Source organism: Toxorhynchites rutilus, chromosome 3 (assembly GCF_029784135.1).
Source record: "Toxorhynchites rutilus septentrionalis strain SRP chromosome 3, ASM2978413v1, whole genome shotgun sequence".
NCBI classification, from domain to species: Eukaryota; Metazoa; Arthropoda; class Insecta; order Diptera; family Culicidae; genus Toxorhynchites; species Toxorhynchites rutilus.
The window spans coordinates 130,244,665-130,261,714 of record NC_073746.1 but is presented as its reverse complement, the minus strand read 5'-3'; the positions used below and the strand labels follow the sequence as shown (position 1 = coordinate 130,261,714).

Sequence of the window (17,050 nt, the reverse complement as noted above, 5' to 3'; positions counted from 1 at the left end):
AGTCAAGAATAATTCGCGTTCAGTAGAAGTGAGAAAGAAGGTGCCGCAAGTGAATAAACAAGTACTGCGGCAATCAGTGCTTAGACATAAATTTGGTCCTTCGAACCGGATTAGTGTGCAGTAAAGTTTGTGAACATTATACATTGTGTTTACAAACAAGCAGATTGATCGCGAAAAGATAATTTTCGATCAAGTGGTGACTGAAAGTGCTCAAAAAATCACCGTCGTTAGTGTCCCCGAGTGAGAATTCGCCATCGTGAAAGTGTTCCCTCCAAGAATCCGCCATCGGGAAAAATATATCGCCACCGTAAGTACAGTATTGTGCAGTGAACAGCAACAAGCGACAGAATCATTCACAGCGCCGGCTGTTTTGTTCGCTGTTTGTTTTGGTCGTTCTGCAGCGAAGACGGTGTGCCCGATAGGCGATTAAAGTGATGAAAATATTTCTGGCAAAAGTTTTCACAAAAATAAATTGAAATTGATTTCGATTGTGGAGAAGTGATTCTTGGAGGTTGAATTAGCGCGCGAACTGGGAGTGACACTATCGAAAGAAAGGAAAATGGCGGAAAGAAATAGTGCGAAAAAAAAGTTGGCCGTAGCCACCGAAGCGGAAGAAAGTGGGAATGCAATAAGTGAGCTGGAGCGTACCAAGGACAACATTGTCGATTCTTTGGGGTTGCTGGAATATTACGTGAAGGAGTTCGATAAAACGGAGAAGATACAGGTAGGAGCGTGGGCAGAGAAGTTGGAGCAATTCTACAACGATTATCGTCGGATCGTTGCGAAACTGGAAAGTTTCTCCACCGAAGAGGAGCCCGTCGACTTAAGAGGTGAGCGTATCGATTTTGACACCAGATATTATGCGCTGCGGGCGTTTTATATGAACAAATTGAGTAAATCCAGTGGTTCAGCGTCCGTAAATCCCCAGTCTTCGGTGAGACCACTCAACATACGACTTCCGGAGATAATTTTGCCGAAGTTCAGCGGGAGATTAGAGGACTGGTGTGTTTTCCGAGATACGTTTGAGTCAGCGGTTGGTTCTCGCGACGATATCAGCGCGGTCGAGAAGATGCACTACTTGAAGGGTCTAGTGCAGGGAGAAGCAGCGCGAATCCTCGACCCGATAAGAATCAGCGAGCAGGGATACAAGGATGCCTGGCGATCTTTGCGTCTGCGGTTCGAGAACAAACGACAGCTGATCAAATGCCACATCCGTGCACTCTTCGATACTCCAACGATGCGCAAGGAGAGTGCTGAAGAACTTCTGGCCTTGGTGGACCGTGTTGAACAGCAAATTTCCGTCCTCAAGAGTTTGGGAGAACCAGCCGATCGATGGAGTTCTCTTCTGATGTATCTATTGTCTGTCCGCCTCGATCCGAGTACGCTACGAGAATGGGAGAATCACTATGCCAAACTTGACGCCGATAACATCGCCGCTGTTCTTGGAGGTACCGCCCGAGATGTCGACCATATCAACGAGGATTCAACAGCAATGCTTTCGTACGTTTCCATGGTCAATTACCTCCAGAATTACGCTCGAGTGTTGCAAGCCGTCTCTCCCATCGTCTCACAGTCTGCTCCATATTCCAAACCACCCCGCCCTCTGCCTCCACCTACCAAGTTCGCTTCGTTTCCTGCAGCAGCACAGTCCGAATCGTCCAGATCAGCTGCAGCCAATGTCATCCAGTCGTCGAAACCATGCGCCAAGTGCGGTCAGGCGCACTGCCTGTACCAATGTCCCGAGTTCCGCAAGATGAACGTCGCCCAACGATCGGAGCTCGTGCGACAAAACCGGCTGTGTATGAACTGCATGCGCTCGAATTCTCACTACGCGAGGACCTGTTCTGGCCAGAGATGTCGTGTGTGCTCCAAGAAGCACCATACTCTTCTGCACTTGGATTCTGACGATTCAGGTGTCGATTCTGGCAGTCAGTCCTCCAACACCAGCTGCTGCGTGGCACTCCAACAACACTCTTCCGTTCCGCAACCCCAGATCGCTCCCGCTCAGCAATTCACGAAGTCCGCCACCTCAGTCGCCGTCCAGCAACAGTCTCCTTCTACTTCGAACAATTACAATGTCCATGGCTCTTCTGGAAACCCACAGTACACTCTTGTTACGCATTCTGCGGGGACGATTCCAGAAGCCGTCTTCTTACCAACCGCCATGGTAAACATCAGGGACAGTAGAGGTCGAGTTTGCACCGTGCGCTGCTTGTTGGACTGTGCTTCACAGCGTAGTTTTGTGTCAAAGGCTGTGTGTGATCGACTGAAGTCTCCACTTGTCCATCTACCACATCCTGTCACCGTCAGCGGAATTGGAAATGCTACGACGTCGGTTGAGTTCCAGTCTACGTTGAGTATCTTCTCGCGAGTGTCGCCATTCTCCATTGAAGACACGGTACTGGTGCTGCCATCCATCACGGTGAAGCTTCCACAATCGACGGTAGACACCAGCCACTGGGCAATTCCTCACAGTATGGACCTCGCTGATCCCACGTTTGCGGAATCTGGGTACATCGACGTCATCCTGGGTGCAGCACATTTCCTTCGTGTGCTACGTTATGGTCGTGTCTTGCTAGGTGACGACTTGCCTCTGCTACAAAGCACCGAGTTCGGTTGGGTCGTTTCCGGGAAGTGTGAGCTGAGCAACAATGACCGTCGAAGATGTCAGTTCAGCAACACCATCAGCACCGTCACTGAGATGGTCAATACATACGAAGTGAACGCTGTCGAAGAAGAGCTCCAGCCGCCGTATTTCCTCCCTCACCATGCTGCCATGAATCCAGAGAGCACAACGAATGAGATATGCCTTGTTTCCGATGCGCCGTGCCGTTCCATTCCGAACTCGTCGTTCAACGATGTCCTTCTCACTGCTCCAACCATCAAAGGTACTCTGGTCACAATCGTACTACGCTTCGGATTCCACCACTACATCATTTCAGCTAATATTGAGAGGATGTACCGTCGAGTGCCGCTTCACAAGTGGCATCAGCCTCTCCAGCGAATCCTGTGGCGTGACGATCCCGTTCCATCACTCACGGTGTATCAGCTTCGCACTGTCACCTCCGGCACCAGTAGTGCCCCGTTTCTTGTGACCAGAGTAGACGACGACGACGACGACGACGACGAAGAGAAGACATTTCCTATTTCCACGCCTACCGAATGGCACGATTTCAGCGCGAACAAACAACTCACGGGTTCAGACAGCAACGATTCACTCAACGAACTCTACAGGGAAATTATCACGATGCTTGCATCTGCAGCTCTTCCACTCCGACAGTGGTCATCTTATTGTTCTATTGGGTCATTCCTCATCTACCACGGAGATTCTAGACACTTGTAAGATCGCGGCGCTTCCAGTTGCGGACCAAGAACCACCCGATATCATCGATCGCTACCACAGCATTCGTCAAGTGCTCCGAGTGGCTGCGCTCCTCTGGAGGTTTTGTGTGAACTGTCGCCACCACAAACGAAATGGATCTCAAGAAATTAGATCGCTGACTTCCGAAGAGAACGACCGCACCTTGTTGATGCTGATTCGGAAGGTTCAGGGGCAGTGCTGCATGACTCAGACACGAAAGCTCACCAGTTCTGGTCAAACGAATGGGAAATCGAAGCTCCGCATCTTCCATCCTCCATTCGTGGACGGAATAATCCGAGTTGGCGGCCGGTTGTACTTCGCACGAATACCAATCGACGAGAGACATCCCATGGCAGGTTGCACTGCCAACCATCGTTCCATAGAGCTGATCTGTCTGCGAGAGTGCTTCGAACCGTTGAACGCTGATCCAGTACTGCTGATGTTTACCCTCCGCCAGAGATTTTGGCATCTTGGCGGCCGGATTGGGTCAACCAGGCGACCCATTCCAGGTTCTCCCCCACCAACCATTTCATGTCGCCAGAACTAGCTAGTTCTAGCTCAAGGTTAAGGGCCGCTAGCACGGGGTTCTGGCCCAAGCTTGGGGGTATCGAGCGTGTTCCTGGTGCATCTATAAAGAGAACAAAGCTTCGCCGTGTGGGCTGAAGTTAAGTACTCCCGTTTTTTGTTCTCTTCCGATAAGTACAGCTGTGTAATTTCAGTTTCCATCAAAAACAACGATCGACGATGCACCAGAACCCACGACAGCGCCATCCCTGTGAAGTAACTTCATGCCCAACCACACTGTTGAAGACATAATACGCATTCGAGGAGCATTTGTAAAGAAAAAAAGTCTCGTCATGTGGGTTCGGTAATTCCGACCCCTTGGGGTGCGGTAACCCCGGCCCCGTGACTGAGACTTAGCGCAAGTTAAGTTCTCCTTTCTCACTGTCCATCGTCAGTCGTCGTACAATTTCTTCTATCTCACAGAAACCACTCAGGACTGTTTCCACGCCGTGCGACGTCAGCGATGAGCAACTGTCTCCTGCCGAACCAAACAAACCAGACGTATAAAATACCGCGTTACATTGAATATTATTCCACCGCCGATGTCGTGATGAAAGAGCGAAATTTCATTGGCGGCCGGAATGTTCAATACATATCTGAAAACTAAAATGAAATTTGTAAATATATAAATACTCATCTACACAATACACTCACCATACACTTAGAAAATAAGATACACTAAAATGGAATACTTACCAGTTTTTTACACGCCGCACACACTGTGCGAATCCAAGAACTGACAACAAAACACGCATTGTTTACTATACACAAAACCACCAGACCCAACAAAATTACGATTGTAAATAGGAAGACAAGAGAAAAACAGTATGCAAATAGAGACGATATAAACAAGTTGGATTAACGAACGGACGGTGTTCAAAAGTTTTAATTTGAAGAAACTATTCGAGAATTCGGTGCAGGTGTTTCGAGTCAGTCAAGAATAATTCGCGTTCAGTAGAAGTGAGAAAGAAGGTGCCGCAAGTGAATAAACAAGTACTGCGGCAATCAGTGCTTAGACAAAGGTCGTGTAATTATATTAATACAAAAAAATTCTTCAATGGCAAACAAAAGAGTTTTACAACTGTTTATTTGAACTTGGTTCACTCTGACTGAACCACAAAAATATTTTTCAAAGACTTGGTCATTTATTCAGTACGCAGTCGACGTGGATTTTAAACTGCAGAATTTCCTCCACTAAACCTTTGCAATAAAACAGACCGGTTTTATGGCTTGAAAAAGGATTTTACTTATCTAAAATAGTGGATTAGTGTATATTTTCTTGATTTTCTAAAAAAATACGGGTGGATAATGTCGGGGACATAACCAAAGAGACGTAGGACTACATCAAGGGCTGTCAATTGAAATAACTTATTGAATATCCGAGTAGGTTTCTGTACATATTCGCAAAATTACATCTAAAACGTTCTCAAAAACTTCATTCCTAAACAAATAATTCAAAAATTTTACTATTCAGCATCGTTTGTGTTGGTGCATTAGCTATAGCATAGAACACAGTTCTCGCTTTTGGAAAATTTCTTCTTTCCATTCGACTTGCAATGCGTTGTACTTTGAAACCTCTTTCAATTTTGAAGCCATGCACGAATTCATAAAAACTTCTTTTCGGAAAGCAACAGCCATATTTATTACATTCGACTGCCTGGTAGAACTGGTAGAATCACAAGGGGAGTGGCTTACAATATAATTCTTTGTTTGTATCCAAATTATATTCCGCTGTTACTTTGGTTGCTCCTTTCTGTCGGAACCATTTGAGGAGTACAGATTGGACCAATCAGAACAACGCACATATTGCCCCTCTAACCTCGAGTAAACCGCGAGTAATCGGTCGAAACCTACTAAACATTGATTTAAGTTGAAATTCTGTAAAGACAAATCATGAATAAGTGGCTCCGCAAAGCTCATGCGATTGAGCCTTACAAATAAATGAATTGGAAAAAAAACGACGCACATAGTATGTTTAGACAAAGTTTGACATTTCACAATCTTTCTATTGTGTATCTCAAGAAAAATAAAATGTTATTTTCATTGTGATAGATGCGAAGAAATATTTCCTATCAATTGGTGTAAACATCTTTGCGATCTATTGAGAAATGTTCGAGTTATAAGCTTTCGAAATCTTTCATTTTTCCCTACATTTTCAGTGTCTAGATTTTCATTTTCCCATTAATACCTTCCAGTTCGACGTAGTCCAACGTCAATATGTTTCAGCGACAAACGAGGTAGCATGATTTTGAAAAAGAGTTCTTACAATCAATGAAAGACGATGGCGGAATTTGGAACTATGGAATGGAAAGCTTAGTGATTACAACTTTTTACTCTCTGGCAATTGGTGCTGTCTGTCAGAAGAAGATATAATACTATATTCGATCAATGTTTTGATAACTACAGGTAAACTTCGATATAACGTACATTTCACTTTCAAAATTGTACGTTGTATCGAATTGTACGTTATATCGAAGCATTATACAGTACTCACAAACGTAGTCTATAATACATTATTGTGTTGCTTTTTTAGTAAAGTTAATGAATAACTTCAATCAGAAGACGAAGCTAGCCTTTCTCATGATGTTTTCCTTCGTACTGTTGATTAAAGCCTGATTCATTTAGAATCCGGAATCACAAAACCAGCAGCATTTCAGGATTTATTGAAAGTACAAAACTTGTTTTATCATCACAATACAGGTGATTGATTGTTCTATCAGAAAAAAAATATTGAAAAAAAATTTCCTTTACACTTTGGAAATGTGTACGTTATATCGAGGTAAAATGTACGTGATATCGAGGGTACGTTATAACGAGGGTACGTTATATCGAAGTTTCCCTGTATTAATTGTCTGAAAAGTAAACGCATTGAATTATCTGTAATATTTCGCTTTTTCATTATATCAACTGTACTCATTCTGAAGAAATGATCGCCAATGACAATTAATTTTTCAATTTATTTTTCGATTCGAAAAAGGAACGCTTTAAAATTATGGCGTACTGGATTTTGATTTTACTCGGTCGTAACTTTCATATAAAAATAATTTTATTGAAAAAAACCACGGATTTTCAATTATAAGCTAGACATAGATGCCAAATGCACATGAATTATCTTATCAATGATTTCTTCCTTTAAGGTCGAAACATGATTCCAGTTTATTATCTGCTCGAACGGAACGCCAAATTTTTCCCATGCAGACCCCGTCAGCCGAAAAAAAAGCATCTCTTCGGGGAAAACAATCACTTTAATAGAGTTGTAATTCATCCCTCCGGCCTGTCAAGTGCAGAAATTGAAACGTACTTGAAGCGTATCCGCACATGAAATCGAGAATCAAACGGTAGCTGGCGATGGAACCGGGCGATGTCGGCTTGGCTTGGCGATGACGATGTGGGAATTTCAAGACCGGAACAGGCCTGCCTTCCAGCGCACATACACGTAACAGCACACATCCAAACATACGCACGGCACTGATCCGTGCAGTCCGGGCAGTTTCGTTCCGTTGTTTTTGGCCTGCCAGATACGGCGGCACACACACCCATTGATACTGCCGCAAAAGTCAAACCCTCCTTTACATTTCAACCTTCGACAAAAACCAACTCCAAGTGTCAGAAGAACCACATCACTATAATTCCATTACGAGTGGATTTCAGCAGATGGTAGTTGGGGTCCGGATGGAGAAAAAATGCGGTCAAACCAAATTTCCCCGTGATAGGGCCGAGTGGAATGACTCGGCTGCTATTTTTCGGTACAGTATCGGAATTTCGTTCTAGGTACTGCGTTGTTTGCTTGCTGGGTAGAGTAAGAATCTTCTTTAGACAGATGTCATGGGTTCAACACTCAACCAAAATATTTCTCAGATGTTATCAGCTAATAAAGTGATTGTAATGAAGGGTAATTTTCAATGTAATGTGAAATTGCACATGTGAATTGCAGTACAGTTCTAATGAATAAATAATAGGTGGAATAAATTTTAGTAAAATTTATTTCATTTCTTTAAGTGTCATAACCGGATGCTTTTTCGCTCTGAAAACTAGCTCTCCCCACTGACAATGTGTGCTAACTCAATTCGTCTCTGCGACACTAATTGGCCAACAGATTGACAACAGTATGGTTCGTTGCAATTTTTTTTTATCCCATTTATTTATTTAAGGCCCATTAGCATTTTAGCTTTAACAGAGCCGAATTTTAATCGTGTACATGTCACATGGTTATCATATCTATAATTAGCACATTACACAGTTGCCATTCGCCAGTATTTCTTCTATACCATTACATATGGTACATTCACACAGTAGCCATTTAGGCGTAAGAGTATTCTTTCTGTTCTTCCATTATCCAGTTAGACCACACCGGACAGCGGAGACAGTTGATTGATCATTGTTGAGTTATTAATAGAACAGCAGTCCGATGTGTGTTGCAGAGCAGAGCAGTTGTATGGATGAATCGATCTTATTTCGACCGTGGATCGATCTCCATCGCTGATGATTGTTGCGTGGACGTAGCTATTCTGTAACAACACAAAGATGGTCAATGAGGGCCCTGAGTTTTGAACTCACGATCGATCGCTTACTAAGCGAACGCGCAACCAATGTGGCTACGGAGACCCCCTGGTTCGTTGTAATGAGAACCAGTATATCGATCCAGTTTGTTTCGATTTGGCAAGTCGGCGGAAGATTCACAACCAGCTACAATTCACAGAGCGCACTCTACTGGAATTCACAACCCCACGGGAAAGACTAAAATTGATTTCACCGGTTGAGATTTACTGTTTGTGGATTTATAGAACGTCTGAAAAATATTGAAAGATCAACGTATGATATTCAGACGACAACGGAAAAGTGTTATTCTAAGTTCCATAAAGTCTTACGGCCATTTTATGATCATAAAATTCAATACAATACCGTCCACCTTCTTTCTCCTCAGTTAACAGTATATACTTGAGCAAGCAATTTCCGTTCCAGCATTGATTGACGTTAAACGCCGTTCGAAAGTTGTGTTGGAAACTTGGGAGCCGCAAACTGGCTTCTTCCTAGAGTACAGGAAAAATTAGAGAAACCAAAGCGACCCGTATTAAGCGCAAAGTGTCACAACAAATCTGATCCAATCATTTCTAAGAGGTTTTATAATTCTAATAATCGTCAAATAGCATTAAAAACGACGTCAACAGAAATCAGCTTATACACAGCTTCCTCCACTGGTCGTTACAGCTTTCTCCCGTTTCGTTCCCTTTTGCTTGTGTTGTTCATAAGGAGCGCACCATTTACGCTCCGTGGTCCAGACAGGATAAGTGAAACAGTTGTGTGCTAGGATGGTATGTAGTGTGTGTGTTTTTGTTCCGGTTATTTTGTTGTCAGAACAATTTTAATTCTAATCAAGTTATATTTTTATGCGCAGATTCGACATCTCCAATCACACACATAGAATACACTAAATCATAAACATACCTAACATTTCAAAAATTCCAGATAACAAATACCTTCCAGTTCTTTAATTGTACTGGAAGAATTGTTATCTATCCTATCCAACTATCAAATCAACATACAATAATTTAATGTATGCACTTTTATTAGTACTACTTAGTTATGATTTCGATGCTGAATAACACGCCTTTAATGTATTCTGGAGTGACAAGCTCTAGAATACGCGTGACCACAGTACAAGTCGGAAGAATTTTCTTTGACGAAAAATCCTCCGGCCGGAAAGGGAATCGAACCCGAACCCTCGGCATGATAATTCATTGTCATATGGTGGTTTAAATATTATAGAATAGCATGTAGAAGGTGTTCTCATTAACATACATTTGAAATTCATAATGTCATACCATACAAATCAACCACATATCCATATAACCCCCACTGTTCGTCTTACCCGCATAAAAAAAAACTGTTTTTGGCACTTTTTTGAAATCGATGCAAAAAATTTAATTTTGTTTGTCAAAGCAACGAATTCACCTTGTACAGAATTTATTGGAGTTTTCAAAACTAATTTTTACTATCCAATATTTAATATTAGGTTAGGGAAAAGGCAATCATTATTTTTGGGTGAATTTGAAAACTATTTTCAATATGATTCGGATTGTCCGATTTGGGTCAAATATGCACCGTCTTGTTTTGTTGTAAATTTTGCCATTCTTATGGTAGCTTCATAATGTCTCTATCATAGACGTCTTCGTCCTTATTGACGAAAAACTCTAGCGATAGATTTTTACAATTTCCAACACAAGTTTTTATCACCCTGCAAATTTTGCAATGCAAGAAAAAGGTGGTAATCGCTTAGTGTCAGGTTCTGACTATATGGTGGATGCATTAAAATATCCCAATCAAGCTCTCGGAATGGTGTGGCCTTGCGTTGTCCTGATGGAACACAACGCCTCTTCTGTTGATCAGTTCTGGACGTTTCTGGTCAATAGCTAGCTTCAAACGGGCCATTTGTTGACAGTAGAGATCTTAATTTAGTGCATTGCACTAAAAAAATTTTTTTAAAGAATTTTAAAAAAATTGAAAAAAAAAATTTGCAATTACACCATTTTACTGTTGCTGTATTGGTACCATAAACACCATTCGCAAATTCAGTGGCCTGGCTTGCATTTTCGCATTCATAAAAGAAAAGTGTAAAATGCACCGAATTTTCTCTTTGTTGACCTTCATTGTTAACATCCTGTAACTCACAACTAAATGGGACAAACAAAAAAACAGCAAAAGAATTTTTTTATGTAATCACCTTTACAACGAGCCTAAACTTTAAATTGTATGATCGTTGAACAGAGCTAATAGAATAGATCGTTAAACGAGTTAGAGATTGATTGCACTTTGGCCTACTCTACATAATGGACAATTACCACGAAACGAAAAGAGATTCACAGAACATCAAGCCTACCAAGAACGTTCTGAGCAACTGCTTCTAATAACAGCCATCTTTTCGTACATGGATATGATATCCACAGATGTATCTTTTTCAGAAGCTCAGGAATTTCATCATATTTGCTTCGTATAGGATACAGCTTAAGTTGCCATAAATGGATGAAATTGAGTAATTGCTAAAAACTAATCAATTTTCACAAAAGTTGAATCCAGCCAGAAGAGTTAATGTTATATTATTGCGATAAATCTGGAGAAGTCTGGACGAATCATCAAAAGTCTGGACTAGACAAAGGATAATTTGGATGTATGGAGACTTCGTAAAAGTCTAGAAGATTCCAGATAAATCTGAATGACTGGTAACGCTGCTAAGGCAATCTGGAAGAAATTACTCTCCAAGGCGTCGTCGGTCATATTTAATTTTACCAACCAGAACTCGGAATATTAGACATCGTGAAGGCGTATTTGCTTAATTTAACGATAATCATAAAATAATTGTTATTCAAGTACTACAAATTCTTATAAAAGTTATACTAAATAGTCCGATCACCTTCAGTCAATCTGCTAAGAGCTGTCCCTCCAAAGACATCAATTCTATCCTCGTTTAATATCGTAGTTAGATGAGCCACACTAGTTTTGATGTTTGATAAAAAACAAAATCTAAATTTTACATTCAGTACACAATTTTTCCTCTACGGTTCGCTTTCAATGGCTTTTTCCTTTTTTATCTTTTGTTTTCGTTATTTTTTTTGAATGAAAATAAAAATCTCATTTTCAATCTCAGAATGTGTAACGTGTGTATTACTCTTTTTTTGACACCTAATGATTTTTACGAGGATTCCTGAGTACAATCATAAGGTGCTAAAATAGCTGACTAATTTATAAGTTACAGAAACTATTGGAAATTCTTCTTTAAATTCAAAACGCTTTTTTCCACAAAACTATATATCTCCAAATCGAAAACACAAAATGTTATTTTTTTATCAATCGGGTACATATTTTCAATGATACAGGATAACTTCGATATAACGTACATTTTGCTTTCAAAATTATACGTTGTATCGAAGCATAATAAAGACCTCAGAAACGTAGATTATATTACTTTATTGTGTTGCTTTTAGAGTAAGGTTAATGAATAAATTCAACTAGAAGACGAAACCAACCTTTCTTATGATGTTTCCTTTCGTACTGTTGAATAAAATTTGTTTCATTTAGAATCCGGAATCACAAAACAGTTGTACTTCGGGATTTGTTAAAAGTACAATTCAAGCTTTAGTATCAAAATACATATAATTTATTGTTCTTTCAAAAAAACAATATTCCAAAAAATATTCCTTTGATCTTTGAAAATGTGTACGTTATATCGAGGTAAAATGTTATCGTTATAGCGAGGTTATATCGAGTGACGTTATATCGAGGGTACGTTGTAACGAGGATACGTTATATCGAAGTTTCCCTGTATAACTTTCTAAATAAGCCTTTGATTTTTTTTATTCAACTACATTTTTTTAAATAATCAAACAAAACTGAAAGAATGGTTGAAAAATCCCAAGATTTTGTTTTTTTTTTATTAATATTTATCATAACACAATAAACACTCAGAATTTTTTTTGTTATTATCATTATCATTATTTTTTTATGCTTAAAACAGAAAAGTTAAGAAAATTTCGAAAAAGTTTGTTTTCCACAACTTAAATATATGTTTTGCAGTTCAATATACTGTTTTTCGAAATAATCGGTCAAATGTTCTCTATGTTCACAATAAGCGTCTTAAAATATTTTTTTGACGTAGGATTACGTCTTTCGGGAACATATTGGGGTACAAATTGAAAAACGAATATCGATCGCATCGTGAAGAATGTCCAATTTCAAACGCGCATTGCTCAGTCATTTCATGACGGATTGATGAGATTTTTACATCAAAACATTGCGGCACTCTATAACAATTTTTCACCTTGAATAAAATAATATATATCATGTAATTAACTATCGAACAATTGAAAAATCTCAACCCCTATCCAAACGGTACTGATTGGTCGAAATTGACGTCATTTCTTTTTCGCCTGCTTCGCTTCTTTCGTTCCCCGATAAGTCAAATATTTGCATGTCGAGCGAGTGGGGGGCGCCTATTTCTCACATACTAACTGATATAAAAGGACGGTAGCATTTTAGGATTTCTCATTCTCGTTCATCGCTCAGATCGGCAAACATCTGGGCTTCTAGTGTGCAGTGCTCTACAAATCAACCAACACCATACGGTGCGGCAAAGGAGAGGAAGCCATCGGCAACCAACGATGGATGCGGTTTGGCAAAGGGAGCAAAGAAGAGGAAGCAGCGGAGGGCATCGAATTAAATCTAGTGTGCATTGCTGGTGCGCTCCTTTTCACATCAACAATTGGATGCGGCAAAGGAGGCAGAGGAGCGAAGTGCATTGCATCGCATCGTATCACACCCGCTATCCGTCGTTTAGCTCGTCGTGGTGGTGCCAATCAAACCCTCGCAAATCGACGCACAGAAGCCGATAGCGCCAAAGTCAAGGAAAGTATCAGCGAATCCGTAAAAGCTACCGCTCCCGAAACTAAACTGCTACATCCGACTGAAACGCAGCAGATTCCGTACAACCCATTAAACCATTCCAGTCCTTCTCAGGACTATCAATTTGTTTTGAAACAAAAGAGTTTATTTTACTGTTTTCCACTTACCACAAAAACTATATAAAACCGATCAAAAATACTGTTTATTTTTACATTTTCTACTAACAACTAACATGGAACGTATCATGTCAAAAACATACGTTTCATCAACCACCTTTTATTGGATTTGGCAAAAGAAGCGAAGGACATATGCATGCATGTATATAACGGAACGCTCCAGTCATACACAGCCCGTTAGGGACGAATGACCTTTGGGTTAAAGTCCCTTCAAAAACAAGAACGAACGATACACAGCCCGTATCAGACAAATGCATGAAGGAATTCTATAAAATAAAAATAATATTTTTGTGGTGCCTTTGCGCCAACTACACGGGCGTGTAGCACCATAGTAGCAAAAAATGTCGAAGTTCGTGACATCTGGTACCTTGGTTCAAATCCAAGGTGTCTGGGGGAAATCAGCATGTAAATACCCTCGTGGTCGATAGTTTAACTAACGACGCGCACAAATGGATAGTGCTTATTGTATCTAGCGTGGGCATTGCTGATTGCATACTTGCTGGCGGATTAGTAGGGAGCGATGAATGAGTGTGTTTTTTATGTTCGTTCCAATAAGAATCTTTCGATGGTTTTATTGAAGAATGATATTTCAATTAACTGAATAGAACCTATGTGTGATAGAATATAAATAAACTTTAAATTTGGAACTTTTATGTTGGTTGCTTCGTGAAATTTCATATCAATGACCGATATTATTGTCCAATTGAAATTCGCATTGAGGCATGTAGCAGCGTGTTCCGTTGGGTTTAAAGCGAAAATGCCATTTCCATTTCAAATATATTTTCTCTATAATAAAACAACACTTTTTTTCTGGTGAGAAAACTTGATAATTATGTTCGATAATGATAATTATCTTATATTACATTGATGAGTTTTTTTCTTTATTTCATCCATACATAACACAGGAGCCATCTCGTCCAGGGCCACAGAGCGCGGCTTTCATCATATCTCATTCCACTTAGGCATCTCCTATCGTGATACGCACCATCAAATGACTAATCATCATCTTTCTATCATTATCAGTTATGGACATTGGTGGAGTGAACCAATCCTACGTCAACTATGCGGTCGTGTCTCGGACACAACCCTCCTGTGACTTTTTCACGAAGAACTCGATCTAACAGCAATATATGGGGGTAAAATGAAAATCTAAACGCAGAACACGTGGAAAATAATGAATGATTCCGAACGTTTATAACTTGACCATTCCATAATATATTGCAAGGAAATTTGCTTCAATTGGTTGGAAATATATCTTCGCAGCCATTACAATAAAAAAATTATAGTTTGTATCCAAGACACGACCGCATTGTTGACGTAGAACTGCGCTGTAACTTAATTCAAGTCGTTTGTTTATAACTGCGGATATTATTCTATAATGCTACGAAATTTTAGAAATAACCATTCTACCAGTTTGGTCGCCCTTAAATATAATAAACGAAATAAACTCTTTCTGTTAATCTCAATAACCTTGGAAAGAGTAGCATTGCTTCATTATGATCAAGATTAGCGCAAATGCAATCCTAGTTGAAGGCAGTTTTGCAACTGCCACGCGTACCCAAATAAATTAATAACTTATTGAAAAACTTAGTATTCCCCAAATCATTTTTTGGTGCACACCCTTAACACCTGCTTCACCAAAGCGTCAGTTCCATGCATTGATGCAATGTCAAAGGCACCAACGAAGCCTCTATGATGACGGAAAACAAACAATGTCAACTGCTTGGAAAAAGGTTGAATATTTGCCTCAGCAGAGATTCATTACTAATACCCTAGCGCAAATATTTCCCTCCCGTTATCTCCCCTCATTGACGCCACGTTCGGATCGACATGTTCACCCGTAACAGCGCAACACGTTAAAACGCACGCACGTACGCACACAAATTTCCATATATCGAAGGCTTGAAGCAATTGAATATACACACACTTATCTCCGTTTTGCGCTCTTCTCAACAGAAGCTCTTTCTGTTAATATTTCCAGTCTAGATTAGCTTAGCTGTGATCCATTATGGAGAGAGTTTTTGCTACCGTCATGCGAAACCAAATCACAGACTAAATTCAGAATATTTATTTTCTTGGTGAGCTGACGATAGCCTGACTTGATGATTTCTCACACAATTGTGTAGCTCAGAACCTTAATGCAATGGCGTCAGTTTGATGCAATGATTGCAATGCTAGAGACATCAGCGAATCAGTAATTTGGTCGCGTCTACAGCTCAATCCAAAACTAAGACATGTGAGACTTTAAATTACTTCAGTCCATTCGTCTCTAACCTTCAAAAAGGCCCTTGGAAAACTTATTCCTCGTATTACTTCTCCACCCCTCACCAACCAGCTCGCCCAGCAACGATGTTGTTCAGTCGGTGTCCTCACGAAAAATGAAAGTTTGCCTCAGCGAGATCCACTGTTTGTAATGACTCAGGGAGATCCACTGTTTATACTCTAAGCAAATATCCCCCTTCGTTCTTCTTATTTTGTTCACGGTTCTTCTTTTGTTCACGGATACTTTAAATCTTACGATTTCCCTTCGATGCTCGTCGATAAGTTGCCCGTTATATACAGCTCTGTTCGTGAAAGTACACAAATGGACAGAACAAATGTATGGGAAAATGGAATTGCTTATAGTTTTCATGAATTTTAACCATTTACACACCATGGAATTGTAATGTACAGCATATCAAACAAATCGTAGCGAATTTCCGATTCGTTTGGTATGTAAATCGCCAAAATCCATTCGCGACAGAAATAAGTATTAACGTTAACTTTATTTCGTGACCTGTTTTCTGATTTGGTACCCTTAATGAAAGACTTACCGTTCTGAATCATATTTCGGACACTTTGTTCTAATATTTTGAAATGCTTAATGCACTGATGATATAACTATAAAACTAATATCACAATTGCTTCTTTAGAGTAATCCCTTGGTTTCACTATCATTTCATATGAGAACTACATTTGAATTATAACATAATCGAAAAAAATCTATCAAAACTACTCCCTATCGTTTGTGTTTGACGTTTGCTTAGCGTGAGCACGTAGAATTTACTCGCTCATAAATATGTAAATCTCTCCCGTGTTTCATCAGTTCTCATCATGTAACTGCTTGGTAAGTGTTTCGCAGTTAAGTATAAAATATAACCAAGCGTTATGTAATTTTCGTTCAAAAAATTACAAAATAAAGTGTCCGAAATATGAATTCAATCTGTCCGAAATTTGATTTAGTGTCCGAAGTTTGATTTTTATTCGCTTCATTTGAAAAGCATTTTATTCGATGATTTTTTTATGTTTTCCATAAAATAGGTACCAAAGTAGAAAGCTCAAAAGCATATTGAATTAATTTATTAAAAATATCAACCAAATAATACCTATGCATAAAATTTAGACCCGTTTTTTCTGCATCATATGCATGCCTTAAGCGTCCGAAATATGATTCAGAACGGTAGTTCTATGTCAGAAATCCCACGTTCTAATTGCCCTAATTTGTGTTTCTCAAATTGTATCGACAAAAAGGGGCAACTAGATTAATTGTGAAATACAATTTGGATGCATCGATATC

General features: G+C 39.9%; 1 protein-coding gene across 1 annotated transcript; it reads left to right on the top strand.

Moving 5' to 3' along the window:
• Positions 1-559: 559 nt before the first annotated feature.
• Positions 560-3,908, top strand: LOC129773486 (uncharacterized). Its single transcript, XM_055777097.1, has 2 exons — positions 560-3,293; positions 3,361-3,908. Exons 1-2 carry the CDS (start codon positions 560-562, stop codon positions 3,906-3,908), a joined length of 3,282 nt encoding a protein of 1,093 aa, XP_055633072.1.
• Positions 3,909-17,050: the final 13,142 nt, after the last annotated feature.

Coding starts and splice junctions, on each gene's coding strand:
- LOC129773486 (XM_055777097.1), top strand. CDS start 560: ATGGCGGAAAGAAATAGTGCGAAAAAAAAGTTGGCCGTAGCCACCGAA. Junction 3,294..3,360: donor CCGACAGTGGTCATCTTATT/GTTCTATTGGGT, acceptor CGGCGCTTCCAG/TTGCGGACCAAGAACCACCC.